General features: G+C 36.5%; 1 protein-coding gene across 4 annotated transcripts; it reads left to right on the top strand.

Annotated features, from left to right (window-relative positions):
- The first annotated feature begins 441 nt into the window (after positions 1 to 441).
- LOC139871547 (uncharacterized) lies at positions 442 to 8,888 on the top strand. 4 transcript variants are annotated; one of them, XM_071859250.1, is made up of 19 exons: positions 442 to 557; positions 668 to 733; positions 969 to 1,013; positions 1,182 to 1,259; positions 1,782 to 1,859; positions 2,484 to 2,573; positions 3,639 to 3,796; positions 3,906 to 3,977; positions 4,477 to 4,539; positions 4,611 to 4,765; positions 4,847 to 4,911; positions 5,688 to 5,838; positions 6,351 to 6,456; positions 6,551 to 6,686; positions 7,124 to 7,188; positions 7,294 to 7,458; positions 7,554 to 7,626; positions 7,713 to 7,771; positions 8,542 to 8,888. In XM_071859250.1, the coding sequence occupies exons 2-18, from the start codon at positions 730 to 732 to the stop codon at positions 7,751 to 7,753; spliced, it is 1,545 nt and encodes a 514-aa protein (XP_071715351.1). In that variant the 5' UTR covers positions 442 to 557; positions 668 to 729; the 3' UTR covers positions 7,754 to 7,771; positions 8,542 to 8,888. The 4 variants fall into 4 exon arrangements, with proteins under 4 accessions (XP_071715351.1, XP_071715352.1, XP_071715353.1 ...); XM_071859251.1 differs by lacking the exon at positions 1,782 to 1,859; XM_071859252.1 differs by lacking the exons at positions 969 to 1,013; positions 1,182 to 1,259.
- Positions 8,889 to 20,437: the final 11,549 nt, after the last annotated feature.

Below are 20,437 nucleotides of genomic sequence, written 5' to 3'. Positions count from 1 at the left end.
TATTATTCTTAATAATTGTTATTATTATTAAAAATATAAATATAAATATTCAACTTTGAGCGAACTTTATGTTTGTACAATCAACGACCAGTTTCTTAGTCGGAAATCCGTGGTTCCACGGGGTAATAAACTAAATGACTTTAACATTTATATTCACTTAATACCTAAAACATATCATTAAATTAAACTGTTTCGTTTAAACAAACCCGTATTTTCACGTGTCATTTCACTAGTTCTATACTCAAATTTCAACTTGATCTTCAAGTCAAACTTAATCATAACTAAATTTAATCAACAATTCTAATTCTAACTTGGTCATAAAGCATCCCACAGCTTAATACGCTATTCAGTAAAAAAATTAAAAAAATAAAAAAATTCAGTAAACTTGAATAAATAGTTAATAGTGCTTGGGTCGGACGCGATCATATTATCAAACCCCCGCATATTTGTTTGCCGATAGGATAGATACAAAATTAGGGTTTTTTTTCCCATCATAAACACTTGCCTCGCCTTTGTTCCTTTGAGTACCATCGCCCAACATCTCGAATTTCAATTCGGTACGTTTCAGTTACGCACACGCAGGAGAATTATTATCTGTTGTTCTCGGTATATATAAATTTCTATATCAATATATATATATCTAATTTTTAAATCTATTTTTACACAGATTCAGTTGTATTCGTGACGTCAGTTAGTAATCTCGATTATTGTCCTCTACATCTAGTTCGAATGGGTAAGCATCATCAATTTAATCTGATTCAAAACTTTTTCGTGTTAATTGTTGTACAGCTTTACTTTTGTGATCGAATTATGTAATTTATCGGTTACCGAACTATTGTTTGATGCTATTTTTTCTGGATATATGTATGTATGTATGTATGTATGTATGTATGTATGTATGTATGTATGTATGTATGTATGTAGTAATTGATGTGCCTTGTTGAACTTGTTTTATCTATAAATTTTAGATAACATTGAGGAGGACATCCGTGCATTGCAGCTTGACTCAGCTGGTATACTTATAATTATAATAATTTTAATGATTGATTTTTATTCTTACAAAGAGTTTTGGTATTTCTGAAACTTTCAAAAGCTTATTTTGTTATAAAATTATAATAGTTAAATGATTATATGGAGGTGAGTTATTATGTGATGTTATTGAATTATTTATTATTAAATAGCGGAAGATATAATCATGGTGCCTGTAGAGAATGATGAGAGGCTTGAAGAACATGTAGTTCCTGATAACTCTCAACAAGGTAAGGAGTATTCATGAACTTTTAGTTGGTGTTATAACGACCTTAATTTTCTTTTTACTAAATTGTGAAATTTTATTTACTGGATGGATTTATACAGTTGCACATAATCTGCTTCCTGTAAGCATTTTTTTTAACAATGTCCGATTTCATCCTTCTTTAGGGTAAAAATGTTAGCAGTTTTTTTCATGATCATCAAGTTTCGTTTAAGAAAGTTCAGTTGGCCAATGCTTTAAGCTTTTTGGGTTTAGCCTAGTCTTGTATGTAGATATCAATATAAGTGGTTTAGCGAACTTACAACATCCTTGTATCTAGTATATTAGTTTTAGTACTGCTAGGATAGTTCATACACATCTCGATTCTAAATACTGTGTGTGTGTAATATTGCTTTTCAACATCATTTTACATTAAGTACTTTGACGTATATTGATATTAATTGTTTGTTTCACCGATCACATAATTTGGAGGTCATTTTTTCTTTCTGTAAGTGCTATTAAAATAATTTTATAATTTATTAAATGCTAGCAGAAGATAGTAATATGGTGCCTAATGCTAATGGTGGGCAGCCTGAAGAGTCTGTAGTCGTTGATGATGTGGAGGAAGGTAAGGAGCATTTGTCAATTATTTTACTTTATATGGACATTTATGCTAACGAGGTGTATTTACTGAGGAAAACAAGTCTTATATTACTTACCTTGATCTTAGTTACTTGGGACTATACCCAATTCATGAGCTTAATTTTTTTTTTTTCATCTCATCCGTTCTCTTTCTTTCTTCATCGAAACATTACCAACCATACTGGCTTTTGAATTTTTGATTCTAAGTAAAAAATCCCACTTCAGCTTGTAAGACTGTTATTTTGCTTCTCTTCTTAGTTCTTCCCCTTCATTCTTTATTGAATCATTACTCACAATCTTTTACAATCTTTTTTCAGTACTTCTTGGTTTAGTGAGTTGTTCTTTAAGCGATTCTTATCTTACCATATAGAAATATATGATATCTGATAATCTGATAAGCCATATGAAGTAAATACTTGTATGTCGGTGTTTAAGCCAAATATTACTGAGTTGCATTTGAGGAAGCATGTTGATTCCCTCACTATGTTTTGTGTGACAAACTTGCTGTGGAATGGTTTTGTTAACTATGTGGACGATTAAATGGGCCGCCTGGAAGAAATAGTAATGTTTACTGGTACTGATTTTGTGGTATAATGTTTACTGGTTACAGGGAGAGAAGTGACTTCTGCTCCAGAACATATTGAGGAGGTGGAGGGTAATAAGAAGAGACACTTGAATGTTGTATTCATTGGTCATGTCGGTATGTAAACATATCAACCTCCTTTTTCTAATCATTTATATTTATATATTGTTTATAAAGCATTCAAATCTGTTCTTGATATAGATGTACTTAATGTTCTTGCCTTTTGTTAGTCATGATGTATCAGGGTGCGTTATCTCAGTGATTGTAAATTTGTAATCTTATGACTCTCTCTTGTTCTCTTATCTTTTTTTTCTTTTTCTTTCATGAAGCTAAGTTAATTATACTTTGACTAAACAAAGATTTGAAATCATACATGATGGGAGATTGTCTTAATATCATATTAAAAGCAATATGTGTTGGACATTTTTGAATTGCTCAGTATATTGTTACGCCATTGAGTCATAATATAGTTTATTAATGTATCTAGATTTTTTTATTGTGCATTTATTTTAGTTCTGTCGTGTTCCATTATGTTGGCCTCTCGAAATCTTCTATTGCTAAAAGTTGTTACTTTATATTATGAAGATTAAGTTATGAGTCACTAGGTTTTAAAGAGTTTGTTAATTTTTTTTGTTCCTTCTCAGGAAATTATATATTATATAAAAATTATATGAATGACATATGATGTCCACTTGAAGAAAGTATTTTTAATATGCATTCTTGTTATATATGAATTCAGTCTTCTTTGACTATTACGAGATGGTCTGGTGGTGTATTGGGTGTTGCTAGTTGCCTATCCTTGTAGTTTTAATACCTTTGCGATACAGGTTACATGTTCATGTTTTTTGTCTTTTGTTCTTGTATTTCAGAGTCATGCGGGGGTCTTGTTCATAATTTTTTTTAAATATTGAATTATTCTTTGATTTTGCTTTCTACAGTGTTTTAGGTTTATATTTGGCCTTCAATTTCTGAAGACTATACATTTCCAGGATCTTTCTTTGTTTTCTGTTTTACTTATTTATATTTAATCATATTAAATAGGAGAAATCCTACCTGTTTGGTTTATGTGGAACTCAAGATTGTATTTGCACATGTTACGATTATCTCAAATTCTGTTTTGAGCATCTGTTATCTTGTTATTTTTGTTGTAACTTTTTCTTATTTAATAATTATGGACTGAAGATGCTGGGAAGTCTACAATCGGAGGCCAGATACTATACCTTAGTGGCCAAGTTGATGAGCGAACGATTCAGAAATATGAAAAAGAAGCTAAGGATAAAAGTAGAGAGAGTTGGTACATGGCATATATTATGGATACCAATGAAGAGGAGAGGGCTAAGGTATATCTCTGTTTCTTGCATATATTATGCAACTTTTTTGTCGTTACCTGATCCTTGTTTTGTTTGAATGTCACTTTTTGTATCTGATAATGTTAAATGCTCATTGTAGGGGAAAACTGTTGAAGTTGGCAGAGCACATTTTGAAACAGAGACTACACGATTTACCATACTCGATGCGCCGGTATCTTCCTTTTCTTGTAACTTAAATCTGTGTAGAATGCCCAACAATACTTGCTATTATCATTTATATACTCTTTTCTTGTGGAAACTGATTCTCTAAACTTTCTAAGATTCCTTGTTTCTTATACTTATAGCATTTTTGTCTATTTAATATTTATACCATATGTAATATGTATGTATGTATGTATGTATATATGTGTTAAATCAATTATAACAAACTCTATGGTAGTAAAGCTAGGAAAGGAGAGGGCAATGAGTGGCCATTGTTCATCAAATATATATGCTATATACATCTATAAGACAGTATACATACGTATAATATATATAATTTTAAGAATAAGGTTTGCTCTACAATGCCCAACCTCTTTATAAATGTCTATACATATGTGTGTGTATGTGTACACAAACACACATAATATATATATATCCACATATATAATATATAATATACTTTCTTTTTGGTGAAAGAGCCATTAATGTTCTATTTTTGATGTTTTTAGGGCCACAAAAGCTATGTACCTAATATGATAAGTGGTGCTTCTCAAGCTGATATAGGTGTACTGGTACAAACTTCTGCTTCCACCATCTTTTACTGTTTTTTTATTGTATTGTATCTTAGTCAATTCTCTCTCAGGTTATTTCTGCTCGAAAAGGGGAATTTGAAACTGGGTATGAGAAAGGTGGACAAACTCGTGAACATGTTCAACTTGCAAAGACCTTGGGTGTTTCTAAGTTGCTTGTTGTTGTCAATAAAATGGATGACCCGACTGTTAATTGGTCAAAGGAGAGGTGCTTATTTTTTCTAACAATGATTGCATCATAATTATCTAACTGTTTTCTTCTCTTAATTGCTACTACCTACTTTAATAGGTACGATGAAATTGAATCCAAAATGGTACCGTTTCTGAAGTCCTCAGGCTACAATGTAAAGAAAGGTGAACACATATTATCTTCTACTCTATGAGTACTCTTAGCTTATTAACTTGCTCACTTCTTGATGTTTTTACTATCCATCAGTTAGACAGCGTTTTAAGATTTTTATGTTAATACACCTTGTAAAATTTCACCATGAATGATTGTTGTGAGCCCCTTATATTGGTACACACCGGACAAATAAAAACTTGAAAAGGGGTCAATTGTAATTTCCCATTATTGTATGTACTAGAGATATCATTTATCCAGTAAGTTTATCTTTAAATGTGCACGCTCACCTTTTTTAATGAGTAGTAAATTGTTTTTTTGTCAGTCATAACTCTGATGTGTGTTGTCGTGGTAGATTATGTGGCCAACCCGATTTTCCACTAGTTATATTTCTGAACCGTTATACATTTGGCTAGCCTATTCACTAGTTACATAATTTCCTCTCTCTGTACTAAAGACATAAATAGCTATTGTGTATTCACAGTTTTTGATATTTCAAAAACTGACTCACAAAATTACTTGCAGTTGGATGTAAATGTCTCCATTAAAATGGTCCTTGCTATAATGTCTTCTTTACATTTAAATATGGTTGCATTCGTACACTTATTCTTAATCTATACATATTTATCAACCTTGACATATCAATTCCAAAGCATGTTATAAGTGTTAACTAAATGAAATATTGGAAACGGAGTGTGTTTTGCTGCATATATTGCCATTGACATGGTGATCTTAGTTATTATTACTAGTAGGTAAATAAAATTGATTCTTCAGAATTTTTCATTTGCAGATATTCAATTTCTTCCAATATCTGGACTTCATGGCACCAATATGCAAACAAGAGTTGAAAAAAGTGTGTGCCCGTGGTGGGATGGTCAATGTTTATTTGAAGCACTTGATGTAATTGAGGTTCCATTACGTGATCCAGATGGTCCATTCAGGTATCCCATTAATATCCGTGCAACTAATATCATATGTTGGCTAATCGTTTATTTGGTCGTCTCTTTGTGGGCCTTCATCGGCACATGTTTAAATTACAAAGCTAGAGATGACAAGTGATGTATGGTTTCTTTTGGCTAAAAGTTAACAAATTTTCCTTTGAATGTGTTGTATTCGTGCCATGCTTATGGATATCAATAACCGGTAAATTGAGGTGGTCTAGATATTTGCAAACAAATATTAATATCGTAATCATTTTAACATGATACTCGTAATAATTTTTCAGTCATTAAACATCTATAGAAGATTTGAAATTTAACAAAGTGTTTTCTTGTCAACCCAATCCGACCCACTCTTTAAAAAAGTTGCATGTTTTTCAACCCACTAGATCCAGCCATATGACCAAATGTTGTTGGATGTTCTATTGCTCTGTTGATTGTTGTTAGTTGTTCTCATAACATTGTTTCTTTCTTTAATTTTGTATTATCATCTATACTGACATTTTAACTTTCAGAATGCCTATTATTGACAAATTCAAAGACATGGGGACTGTTGTGATGGGAAAAGTAGAGTCCGGTAGTGTGCGAGAGGGCAATAGCCTGCTGATTATGCCAAATAAGGTTCTTTCTTTAGTGATACACTTATATGCTTGTGAACATTACTACTGAATATTAATGCGTAATAAAAGTTGGTGAACAATTACTATATATGCAGGTTCAAGTTAAAGTTCTTGCCATATTTATTGATGAAGATAAAGTTAGGAGTGCAGGGCCTGGTGAGAATCTACGAGTCCGAGTCTCTGGGATTGATGATGAGGATATCCTGTCTGGATTTGTTCTTTCTAGTATTGGTATGTTCTGTTCTTTTTGTTTTTTCTTTAATGACTAAACTTTAGTACAAACAGGGAAATACAACCATACCCTCAACATGTTTTCTAGTGAAACCAACTGATATTAAAGTTTCTTATAATTTAAAGTTACTTGTTTTACAATCACTAATATCAAATGTACTATATCACAATTATTTGATACTTCTCATGCAGAAATCTTTTTTCCAATATTAAATTTCAGTAGATTTCATATTCACCTCTGAAGTCACAAAAGTAGTTCATCTGTTCATTTATTTTTTCAAACCACAAGGTTTATTTTGTTAGATATATCACACTTTTTAGCTGTTAGTCTAAAGTCTAGAATTATACTGTAGATAACAAGTTTTGTTCATTTGTGTGCATGTATAATTCCTTTCGTACTAATTTTATATGGGTTTATTTTTCGTTGTTTTATGCAGAAAAACCTATAACTGCAGTTCATGAGTTCGTTGCTCAGTTGCAAATTCTTGAATTGCTGGATAACGTATGCAGACTTAACTATCATTTAATTTCAATTGACTTTATTTTTTGTTCTGTTATTATTTATTCTTGAGTTTGTTATAACAATTTTTGTTAATTGGTATGTTAGGCCATCTTTACTGCTGGGTACAAGGCTGTATTGCATATCCACTCTGTAGTTGAAGAGTGTGAGATTCTTGAATTGTTGCAGCAGATTGATCCCAAGACTCGGAAACCAATGAAAAAGAAAGTTCTTTTCGTGAAGAACGGTGCTGCTGTCATATGCCGTATTCAGGTAGGTTTTGAAAATGGATATTAAAAAGGCTACTTTCTTAGGCTCTCTTTTTCGTGACAATATTATGTCAATTAAGTTTGTAATGTTTTTCTCAGGTGACAAATATGATATGCATAGAGAAGTTTGCTGATTTTCCACAGCTTGGGCGGTTCACTCTTCGTTCCGAAGGTTAAAAGCTGTCACAAATTTTCTTACTTATTGATTTTAAGTTAATTTTAATTTATTCAATATATAATGTTTTGGTTCTGCTGCAGGAAAAACAGTTGCAATTGGAAAAGTAACTGCACTTGCATAATCAATTTTGTCAGAGAAGGTATGTAAGCTGGTAGCATGATAGACTTTTACTGTAAAGGTGCTTCTTCATAATACATGCACATTATGTTAAATTAAGTGGTAACATTTTCAGCCGTTTTATAGGAAAAAAGGTAAACCAATTTATGTGAATTATATTTCAAAAATTTAATTATTAACGAAACAGGCCATACTTCAACCTCGTCCTTAGCTAAAGGCTTTCAAAGGCATATTTGTTTAAATTTAGTTGATAAGTGTTCCACCTTTAAATTGATATTTTCTTAACGATTAAAGTGTCTTGACAATTAAACCTAACATGACTCGATCCAAACTTGTACTTAACCCGTGTAAAACTTTTTTCTGCGTGTACTGCAACGAAAAAAGCAGTTCAACCTAGGTTTTATAAGCCTTTTAGCCTATATTTCATATTCGTTAGTAGAAATAAATTTCCCCTGTTAATATGTTTTTTTTTTTCCTTTCATGAATGTTTGAATTTGAATTTAATTTTTAAAATGAAAGAAGTAAACGTGCAGGTGGGCAATATTTCTCGAATAATATTCACCTATATTTTCAGCAGCCTTTAATCATTTTGACATGTTTTCTCCCAAATTATTATTTTAATTTATAACCTGCTCGCTTATAACATAATCTGAACCAACCAATCTGTTGCCACATTGCATTTTTAAATAAACCTGATGCCAAAACTGCAAAACTGTACTCATTGCGAAATTGTTTACAAGGCCAAACAAGTCTACATACATACTAATCTTTTTATGTTTTATGGTCATTCAGGCAGGCGGCGCCTAGCTAAATGAGAGGGTAATGTGGGGCAGAGTTTAGATTCAGACCATCATTAGCAGCGTCGTTTTTGAGTCCCTGAGTGTGTACTAGTGGTGCTTGGCGTAGAGCCTTTAAAATCTGAGTCATCCAGATTTATTATTATTAATACCAGTAAGTATATCCAAATGGGAAAGCAGTTACCAGTAAAAAACATGTGTTTGGCGAAATAGTTGGGTATCATACTAGCTGATAACGTTTTGATGTTTCCTTTGTGGTATTTGCATATATGCTACTTCCTACTTTTTTTTTTTCACTCTAGACTCAAATTTCGTATGAAAGGGTTGAATTTTTAAACTTCATTCACCGGATGGCTATGATCAGAGAACTATTATAAAAATGCTTTATAGAGTGACTACTTCTAAGATCGTTTATAAATAAAAATAATGAAATATTCGGCAATTTTGAGCTTGGGGTGTATGTGTGGTCTTAGTTTCGAAGCTATTATCATATTTGCTTATTAGTGTTTGGATAAAATTGTGGGTATGTTTTGATAAAGTAGTTGGTAGCTTGTAGTTTTTGTTGTGTTAAATATATCACATCTGTTTTGATTTTTCCACTATCTAAAATTATTAAGCTTTTCTAATCGAACGAGATTTTTAATTAGAAATAAAGCCTTTCTGCATTTTACTTTTCCTTTTGAATTTTCGTCGGTGCTCTTCTGTTTTCCACCTACAACACCTTTTCCCATTAATTTCTTTCAAACTTCCTGCTTCATTTGTGTTTGAAAAACTAATCGCACGGAATACCATTCTCACTCCTCCCAAACTTTCTCAAAATTAAAAGACCCTAGCTCCGTTACTTTTTACCGGTGCCGCTACTTTTTTTTGCTTCCATTTTTAGGCCGTTTTTGAAGATCCATCGTTTTGTAGCCGTCGTGGGTCCGATGCCTGGCCTCCGGCATCTCGCCAGAGGTTCGATGACCCATTTTCTTGCGTTTCTTGTCATTTTTCTCTTGAATATGCACTCCACGACTTCCATCTCCGACGCTTCGAGGTTTTCCGACCACCTTTCCCCTTTTTGACTCCGGCGCAGGCGATGAATGCTTCACGCACTGTGGTCGGTTTCTTCTTCAGACTAGTTTGCTCTTCTCGTTCGTTATTTGGGTTTGGCCGGAGATCGCTTCATTTTCCATCGACTTTACGTTTCTCCACCTCGTAGCGCACTTGCGAGATTCGTGTTTTCCGTGGGTGGATGTTCGTTATGTTGGTAAGTGGTCTTATCTTTTCCTCTGGCCGACAGCTTTAGAGGTGCCTGTGACTTTTTCTCCGGTAAGTTTTTGGGCGGTTTCTTGGATCCACTTTTTCTTCCTTATTTTAAAACTTTGGCGTCTGTGTCTTGTGCTTTGCTACTTGTTATCTACGTCGGATCTTTCTAGGGGCACAACGGGTTAGCTCTATGTTGTGTTGTTGAGTTCTTGTCGGAATTTCGGCCGCCGGAGCTTTCTGGGTTTTTTAGGGTAGGTTTGGTCCTTTGCTTGTTGGGTTGCTTTTGTTCGCTCCACTTTCCCTGTTGACGTTTTCGGTTCTGGTGGTTACGATGTTGTTGCCCCGTTGATGACTTTGTTGATTTCCAAAATGAGATTTACGGGTGTAGTCCTTTAAGGGCTCATTAACTGTAACGACCCGACAAAATCGTCATTGACGGCGTCGTTACTTAGGTCCCGTTACGTGGTCATAGTCCCTAAATGAGACGCGTTTGACCAAAATTATATCGCATTCATTTGAAACGTATAAGACTTACAAAGTTTAGTTTACCAAACGGTTCGACAACAAGTTAAAGTTTACAAAAGTTATAAAGTATAAATGAAATAACTTGCGACATAATAAGTTGAAAATCACGGTTGCTATAAATAGCGTAAGTATGTATGCTATAAGTTTGAATCCAAAGGTGCTATCACTAGCGTATGCATGTATGCTTGATCCCAAACAAGTAATCAAAGTGTGCGGAAGCATGTATCAAGTAGCCAAGTATTAACCTGAGAAACATATAGAAAACTGTCAACGAAAAACGTTGGTGAAATCATAGGTGTATTAATAAACGTTGTTTTGAACCACAAGATTTAGTATTTCCATAACGTTGATTATCTAAATCGTTTGCATTCCAAAAGTATGTTCGCGAGCACCCAATTATCAAGACTTAACTGTTTTGCACCCTGTTGCGTAGTGTTAGAACATACACTAAACCCGAAAATATATTTCATCCGCTAACGGTAGCGAATCGTCCGAATGAGGCTCGTCAAGCCCATGTGATCACATAATATAAGTTCTCGCTTACACCATGCAAGTGTAACTAATGATAATCGAATTGAGGCTTTTTGTTCTAACTCGCTGTGGAATGTTTGTTTCCATACTTGTGTTCAAAGTATAAAAGTATGTAGTATAAAACTGTATATGTTTCTCATCTCATGATTTAAAAGTATAAAAGTTGTTGAAAGATGGGACTATGATCTCACCTCGAGTGTACGAGTATTGTAAGACCCGTGTAATTATATTATATATAATGCTTAAATAGTAAACCGGGTTGTGGAGTTTTGTTATGTAGTTTAAAATGGAAAAGTAGCTGGAAACAGGGGGTTGCGCGCCGCGCAAAGGGAGGGCGCGCCGCGCAAAACGCTGGTGACAGCTCTCCTTGTTTTATTTAATTTAAACGATGGGCATTTCGGTAAATTCACTTCAAGGCCGGATTTAATGCTTGGATCAGTAGTTTGGGAGTTCAATTACTCCCTTGTTCACCAACCTTATCCTCCCAATTCATTTTAGTGAGAGAGAGTGGGATATTAGAGAGAGAGATCCCATTTTGAAGAAGAAGAAGGAGGTTTCTTGCTAAAGTTCAAGTTCTAAAGTTGTTCATCTACTTCCTAGCTACATTTTGATTGTGGTGGTAAGCTCTAATCTTGATTTCCTAGTATAATGTTGTGAAAGGGTTAGAGTTAGGGTTTATGGTGAACATCAAACCCATTTATTAGTGATTTTTGGGTGTTCTTGGGTAATTTGAGTCATGAAGACTAAATGGTAACTAACCTAGGGTTTCAAAGTATTAATTGATGTTTATGAACCCTAATTAGCTAGTAAATTGCTAGAACACTCTAATGATGTGTAAAGGGGTGTTATTTGGGTGTGGATGACCCAAAAGGGGTGTATTGACTTTTAATTGGGTCAAAATGGACCAAGGTTGGTTAATGTTAGTGTTTTGTGTTGGAACCTAGTGATTAAATGTGTATGAAGACCTTAAATGTTAAGAGTTAGGGTTTTTGGAGAAGTTGACCCAATTTTAGGGTTAAGTATTAAAATGGGTCAAGATGGGTAATGTTGACCTAGTTTGGGTTAAATTGGTAAAAGATGACCCAAAGGGTGTTAACCTAGGGTTTATTCATGTGTTTGAGGTTTTGTAAGTGTTGAATCGAGTTGCTAGTCATTAGCACTCTTATAAATGATGAAAAACTTGAAAATGGGTCAAATGAGTCAAGGTTGACCTAATGGGGTGAAATGGGCATGAAATACCCTAAGTTTATGCTAGTTGAAGTTAATAGACTTTAATTCACTAGCTTTATTGATGTTAGTTGAGTCTTGGCCATTTATGGGCGGTTTTGGTATAGTCGAGCTATTTAATGCATATTGGGTCATTAAATGCTCAAGTGTAAGTATTGTGGTTAATTCCACTAGTTGCGTAATTGAATGTGTACTTATGTATTAGGTACGATTGCTTTGAAGATCGGAAGTGCATAATCATCATCTTGGCGCTAAGGTGAGTGGAATAATTATGCGTGTACGTATATAATGTATTTATTTGTGTGTACGAATGTGGAATTGTCGCGGTGTTTAAGACACCACATTCTAGGTAACGAGTAGTATTGTCGCGGTGTTTAAGACACTACTCATAGTATGTTTGACGAGTGGTATTGTCGCGGTGTTTAAGACACTACTCATTGTTTAATTGACATGTGGTATTGTCGCGGTGTTTAAGACACCACATTGTCATGGGAGTGGAATTGTCGCGGTGTTTAAGACACCACTCATTGTATTGAATGAAGTGTGGATTCGTCGCGGTGTTTAAGACGCCACATTGTCGTAAGGGTGAGTTAGTCGCGGTGTTCAAGACATCACCCGGGGGATTAGTGATTACGCGGTGTGTAAGTAACACTAGTGGATGTTATGAACTCCAACGGTCTTGTAAGTACCGTTTCCCTTGTTCGAATTGGTTAACCAAGGTTGCGTGAATTATGTATTGAATGTATTTAATTATGAATCGTATGCTATTGTATTATTAGCTACTCGTGGATTTGCGGTTTATGGTATATGCATAATATTGTTGTATGATTGTCGAAATGTTAAACCGAGTATGATGTTGTGTAAGTGATGCAAGTAGGTAGATTATATATGTATCTGTATAATTATTTTGCTCACTAAGCTTTGCTTACCCTCTCGTTGTTTACCTTTTTATAGGTTCGTGTGTGGATAAGGGTAAGGGCATTACCTTGGATTAAGTTTCCCGCTTTGATGATTAGGAAGCGCTTTTGGCTTTGGCTTGGAGTTTGACCGAGACTTGGGTAGTTTAACCCCAAACACCATGCTCGTTGTGTCGTTTGGCAATTAAACTTTTTGTGGTCGAAACTCTAATTTGTATTAAACATTGTATTTTAAACTTAGTGGCGTTTTGGGCACGTGTGGGCCCCACCTTGTAAAACTTGTTCATACCTTAGTTATGTGCTAGTTTTACATATATGAATGTATGGTTAAAAGCGTTTTGGTTAAATATGCCGGGAACACGTTCATCTTTTTCGCATTTAAACTTTCCGGTAACAGCAGGGGTTTGGCGCGGCGCGCGGCCCTTTTGGCGCGGCGCGCCGATGGCCTGGAACAACAATTTTTTTTTTGTTTGAAATTTCGTCGTGTTTGGTCGGTTACGGTTTGGGTTGTTACAAGTGGTATCAGAGCATGGTCTAAGGGATTTAGGTGACTTGAGATAGGCGCCTAGACTTAGACTTTTGTGTGAGCATTGTGCGGGACTTGTAGGACTTTGGGTCGGACCGGGACTTGGTTAGCACATAGATTTATATGAACTAATCATGCGTTATTTGTTTGTGTTGTGTAGCGATCATCAAGCGAAATGGACGTTGTACTAGCGAGTTAACGCGACGTGCTCGCGTAGTAATGATTAGCTACCCTTACTACGGGTGCAAATCGTGTCAAACAAGCGATGTACGACGATTGTTAAGCAAGATGGGGAAGTGTGGCATATGTATATATATATGTATATATATACATACGTGTTATATCTTTTCGTTTCATTGGTTAATCTATTTTGTTTCTTAAGAATGAAGATGGAAGATGAATACGGAACGGAAGGGTCTACTAATGAAAAGAAGAACGAATTAGCGGTAATGGTTGAAGCCGCGATTGAACAATGTGTCTCGGGTGTCGCCAACGGAGTTGGCCAAGTAGTCAAAGAGTCAATCGAAGGACGGGTAACCGAAATGGTCCGAGACCAAGTGACGAAGGTCGTAAGGGAAGAGTTTGAGAAGAGGTTTCCTAAACCTCGAGGTAGGGGTGACGAAGAAGTACATGCAAGGCTAGAGCCGCATGGTACTTCGGGTAAAAGGAAAAGAGGTACGCCTGAAGGCGTAGAGCATGTGAAAAAGAAGAACAAGGGAAGTTACACATCTAGATGTTTCAATTGTGGTGTTAGGGGCCACAAGATATGGGAGTGCACGTTGCCGAGAAACGAAAACAGAATGTGCTACCATTGCCATAAAGAGGGACACCGAAGGTCGGAGTGTCCCGAGTTGCTCAATGATCAAGGTAGAAGTGTAAATGAGGCGTCTAGTAGCATGAGGAAGGTAATAACGGGCTCCGGTGGGTCTAAGTGTTACAATTGTGGGCAACGGGGACATAAGTCTCGCGATTGTCCGTCGGGCAAAACTGTATGTTTTTATTGTTGGAAGGAAGGGCACCAAAGGTCTGAGTGTCCCGATTTAGCTAGTAATCAGACTAGGAGGTTTGGAGGTTGGGTGCTTGCGTGTTTTAAGTGTGGAGGACGAGGCCATTTGGCACGGGATTGTACGGGTACACCTTTGAGCACGATCAAGTGCTTTGCTTGCCAGAAGGAGGGACATCGAAAGTCAGAGTGTTCGGAAGCGTTTGCCGATCGGGTTAAGAGGTTAGAGCGCGAGTATTCGATGGGTGGTGAAGCACCGAGCGATGTTGTTTCAGGTACCTTCACTTCTCGATGCAAATATGCCTTACTATTATTGATGTTGTGTGCCAATGTATTCGGTTATGAAATTGAGACCTAAATCTCATTACCAAACCTAATAAGTTTTAAGCGAACGTATATTTTAACCGTACCCTTACGGGCGCGGGGCTAGTGATAAGATGACAGCGCACTAGGGTAGCGTTTGAGTCATTGACTCATGTGAATGCGACTTGAGGGGCGAATGCATTAGTGTAAATACGTGGTATTGTTACGGGTAGCATTCCTGACGGAATTACCCTACGTTGGAGTTGGGATCGTCGACCGCAGGGCGTAAGACTTGGTGCAACCAAGCATTCCTTAATGTTTGGGAAATGTTTTCTACTAAGCCATGGAGACGGGCTTTGGTTTTGGATGTTAGGGCGTGTTCGTCTTCGTGTGGAAAATTGATGAGCTATAGCAATGGGATTATTGCAAGTGCAAGGTTGTGTATATCGTGGTAAACTCTACGTTTAAAGAGTTTAAGGTTAGGTTAAATTCCTTCGTATGCTCGGGGTTGGAGCAAGGTTTTGGTGACGTGCGTATTAAGAGATGCAAGACGGGAGAACCTCGTCTCTCTTATAGGAATTACGATAATGCGATTTGGCGAATTAGTTGTTAGGTTAGTGGTCACTCTTTCTGCGAACGCGAATATGTGTTTATCGTCGGGATTTATTGTTAAGGATGAATTCGCGAGAATTCGAGAACTATGACCAATGAGGACATCGATGGTGTATGTGGATAAGTGGACCTCCCACGGGATGCTATTATTCCACGATGTGGTTACGGAACAGAGTCCTAAGTGGGGGAGTTATACTCTCGCACGAAGGTGCTCTATTGTAATGTTATTTTGGATGACGTTCGTATGGATACGAAGCTAGTGTTGAGACCTACATTGGTCGACGGTGGCAAAAGTACAATTTGGAATAAATTGTGCTTATGGTTTTGGGTTCAAATTACCACCAAGGTGGTAATGTGGAAAATCTCCTTGGGAGATAATTGATGTATTCGACGAGTAAGGTAAGGTCCCTCGGTTAAGGGATGTGCGTACCGGATTCTCTTCTAGGGGATTATTGTTGCGCCTATGCGCAATATGGGTTGTTTTTGGCTCGATTGTGTTAGCCGTTTGGTTACCTTGGAAATGGCATAATGGGACTTTGAGAAAGGGCACGATGCCTCATTATCGTATACTTTGAGTGATAGTTACACAATAGCCATTATTGTGTATTACGAGATGGTTACATGTAAGTATTTATTTGGGGTTATCTCTAGGTTGACCGCGTTTGACTAGTAATAGGTGATGAGTGATATCCGGGAGGATTAGCTCTTCGTTAACCACTCTTGGTTGTGGTTGGTGGTGAGCGGTTTTCGGAAAGAACCGTTACTCGTAGGTTTATGATGTTAATTGCCCGTGTAAATTGTGCACTTAGCCGTTTTGTGCACATGGTGGTGAGTAATAGTCGTTTTCGACATCAGCGGTTTTTGGTCGCTTGCTTACGATTTTACGATAGTTGTGAACTAGTCGTGGTTGCGCGCTACTAAGAATGTTAAGTAATAGGTGTTATCCGTAAGGATTCTCTTTTGCCCGGTCTTCATCGTTTGGGTTGTTGACCTTGGGTTGAAATTTTGGTTGTTTTAGCATTGTACCAGGTAAGGGTACGCTAAGGGTACGTGGCATTCTCGCGTATTCTGAGTTATCGTTATAGACTTCGGATATTGTGTGTATTGCACGTTTTGGGATGCGTGCAAATGTGTATTTACTTTTGGGTCAACCGGTGGGTTAATACATTTTGTGATGGAAATCGGATCGTAACGTTTGTTAAGTACCATAGAGCGTGGTTCCGGGTGGTTAAGTGACATGGATCACGAGGACGTGATCGATTCTAAGTGGGGGAGAGTTGTAAGACCCGTGTAATTATATTATATATAATGCTTAAATAGTAAACCGGGTTGTGGAGTTTTGTTATGTAGTTTAAAATGGAAAAGTAGCTGGAAACAGGGGGTTGCGCGCCGCGCAAAGGGAGGGCGCGCCGCGCAAAACGCTGGTGACAGCTCTCCTTGTTTTATTTAATTTAAACGATGGGCATTTCGGTAAATTCACTTCAAGGCCGGATTTAATGCTTGGATCAGTAGTTTGGGAGTTCAATTACTCCCTTGTTCACCAACCTTATCCTCCCAATTCATTTTAGTGAGAGAGAGTGGGATATTAGAGAGAGAGAGATCCCATTTTGAAGAAGAAGAAGGAGGTTTCTTGCTAAAGTTCAAGTTCTAAAGTTGTTCATCTACTTCCTAGCTACATTTTGATTGTGGTGGTAAGCTCTAATCTTGATTTCCTAGTATAATGTTGTGAAAGGGTTAGAGTTAGGGTTTATGGTGAACATCAAACCCATTTATTAGTGATTTTTGGGTGTTCTTGGGTAATTTGAGTCATGAAGACTAAATGGTAACTAACCTAGGGTTTCAAAGTATTAATTGATGTTTATGAACCCTAATTAGCTAGTAAATTGCTAGAACACTCTAATGATGTGTAAAGGGGTGTTATTTGGGTGTGGATGACCCAAAAGGGGTGTATTGACTTTTAATTGGGTCAAAATGGACCAAGGTTGGTTAATGTTAGTGTTTTGTGTTGGAACCTAGTGATTAAATGTGTATGAAGACCTTAAATGTTAAGAGTTAGGGTTTTTGGAGAAGTTGACCCAATTTTAGGGTTAAGTATTAAAATGGGTCAAGATGGGTAATGTTGACCTAGTTTGGGTTAAATTGGTAAAAGATGACCCAAAGGGTGTTAACCTAGGGTTTATTCATGTGTTTGAGGTTTTGTAAGTGTTGAATCGAGTTGCTAGTCATTAGCACTCTTATAAATGATGAAAAACTTGAAAATGGGTCAAATGAGTCAAGGTTGACCTAATGGGGTGAAATGGGCATGAAATACCCTAAGTTTATGCTAGTTGAAGTTAATAGACTTTAATTCACTAGCTTTATTGATGTTAGTTGAGTCTTGGCCATTTATGGGCGGTTTTGGTATAGTCGAGCTATTTAATGCATATTGGGTCATTAAATGCTCAAGTGTAAGTATTGTGGTTAATTCCACTAGTTGCGTAATTGAATGTGTACTTATGTATTAGGTACGATTGCTTTGAAGATCGGAAGTGCATAATCATCATCTTGGCGCTAAGGTGAGTGGAATAATTATGCGTGTACGTATATAATGTATTTATTTGTGTGTACGAATGTGGAATTGTCGCGGTGTTTAAGACACCACATTCTAGGTAACGAGTAGTATTGTCGCGGTGTTTAAGACACTACTCATAGTATGTTTGACGAGTGGTATTGTCGCGGTGTTTAAGACACTACTCATTGTTTAATTGACATGTGGTATTGTCGAGGTGTTTAAGACACCACATTGTCATGGGAGTGGAATTGCCGCGGTGTTTAAGACACCACTCATTGTATTGAATGAAGTGTGGATTCGTCGCGGTGTTTAAGACGCCACATTGTCGTAAGGGTGAGTTAGTCGCGGTGTTCAAGACATCACCCGGGAGATTAGTGATTACGCGGTGTGTAAGTAACACTAGTGGATGTTATGAACTCCAACGGTCTTGTAAGTACCGTTTCCCTTGTTCGAATTGGTTAACCAAGGTTGCGTGAATTATGTATTGAATGTATTTAATTATGAATCGTATGCTATTGTATTATTAGCTACTCGTGGATTTGCGGTTTATGGTATATGCATAATATTGTTGTATGATTGTCGAAATGTTAAACCGAGTATGATGTTGTGTAAGTGATGCAAGTAGGTAGATTATATATGTATCTGTATAATTATTTTGCTCACTAAGCTTTGCTTACCCTCTCGTTGTTTACCTTTTTATAGGTTCGTGTGTGGATAAGGGTAAGGGCATTACCTTGGATTAAGTTTCCCGCTTTGATGATTAGGAAGCGCTTTTGGCTTTGGCTTGGAGTTTGACCGAGACTTGGGTAGTTTAACCCCAAACACCATGCTCGTTGTGTCGTTTGGCAATTAAACTTTTTGTGGTCGAAACTCTAATTTGTATTAAACATTGTATTTTAAACTTAGTGGCGTTTTGGGCACGTGTGGGCCCCACCTTGTAAAACTTGTTCATACCTTAGTTATGTGCTAGTTTTACATATATGAATGTATGGTTAAAAGCGTTTTGGTTAAATATGCCGGGAACACGTTCATCTTTTTCGCATTTAAACTTTCCGGTAACAGCAGGGGTTTGGCGCGGCGCGCGGCCCTTTTGGCGCGGCGCGCCGATGGCCTGGAACAACAAATTTTTTTTTTTTGTTTGAAATTTCGTCGTGTTTGGTCGGTTACGGTTTGGGTTGTTACAAGTATAATGTATTTCACAAAGTAAACGTGTGCATGATAGTTGCTTAGCCTTGACCTAATCGAGTAAGTTGTATCAATTAACCGGTTACGACACAAGGTTGGGCGAAATGTGTTCAATTAGTCCTATGGCTCGTTACGACTCGAATAGTATATCATGTGAATCACGTTGTCAAGTTTCATGCAAGAATCAAGTATAAAAGAGGATTAGAACGATTGCATAAGTTTTTGGTTAAGTTTGACTTTTTGGTTAAGTTTGACTAAAAGTACTTCCGTAAATAAGATAGATGGTGATGATTTCTACATATAGACAATCACCGTAAATAATAGTTTACAATAGTACTTCCGTTGACAATGCAGTCAAAATAAGATAGATGGTGATGATATGTGAATGCAACGTTTTCTCGAATAAAGCATGTATGACTCCATGCACATATCTTGTATAACATATAAGCAAACAGCGGAAGACTTCTAGGGAACCTGAGAATAAACATGCTAACAAGTGTCAACACAAAGGTTGGTGAGTTCATAGTTTTAATGTTGCGCATAATCTGTATATAAAGGTGTATCACAAGTTTTCAGTTGTTTCATCCAGAAACGTTTATCAAAATATTCTACGAAATTGAGCACCTTGGTAACTAAACTTAACGTATATATAATTTGTACCCTTTGTATAATCATCTTAATAATACACGTAAACCAACGTGTACGCTTCTCAAATAGCATACGTCTGTTAAAAGGTTAGCGCTCTAGCTCGGACGGGGATATCAGGCTCTATGGATCCATATACTACTACTCGCGCCCACCAGTTCTTATAACCGGCAGTTACTAGTTACCAAAGCTAAGGGATTTTCGGTTCAAACTCAGTATAGAATTTAGTATGTACTTGTGTCCATTGTGTTTAAAATAAAGTGCATGTATTCTCAGCCCAAAATATAGATTGCAAAAGCAATTAAAAAGGGAGCAAATGAAACTCACCTTAGCAGCATATAAAGTCATTCATCGAAATGTGACCGAAACTCGAAATGTAAAATAATCGTTGATCTCAACCTAGAGAACATATGTTGGTCAATAAATGTTTAACAAGCTAGGTCTGGTCATAGTGTATCACAATCCTAATGCTCAAGATCGACATACAAAAGTTATCCAAAGTCGTTTCAAAAGGTCAATTTTGACAATAGTTCAACAAAACGAGACGTACCTTATATAAGGATTCATTTACTCGGTTGGTAATATTCAAAAATCCAATTTATCAATCTTACAAACAAG

Source organism: Rutidosis leptorrhynchoides, chromosome 10, assembly GCF_046630445.1.
Source record: "Rutidosis leptorrhynchoides isolate AG116_Rl617_1_P2 chromosome 10, CSIRO_AGI_Rlap_v1, whole genome shotgun sequence".
Lineage (NCBI taxonomy): Eukaryota > Viridiplantae > Streptophyta > Magnoliopsida > Asterales > Asteraceae > Rutidosis > Rutidosis leptorrhynchoides.
Note: the sequence above shows the minus strand (reverse complement) of the source record. Positions and strands in the feature narration are given on the sequence as shown.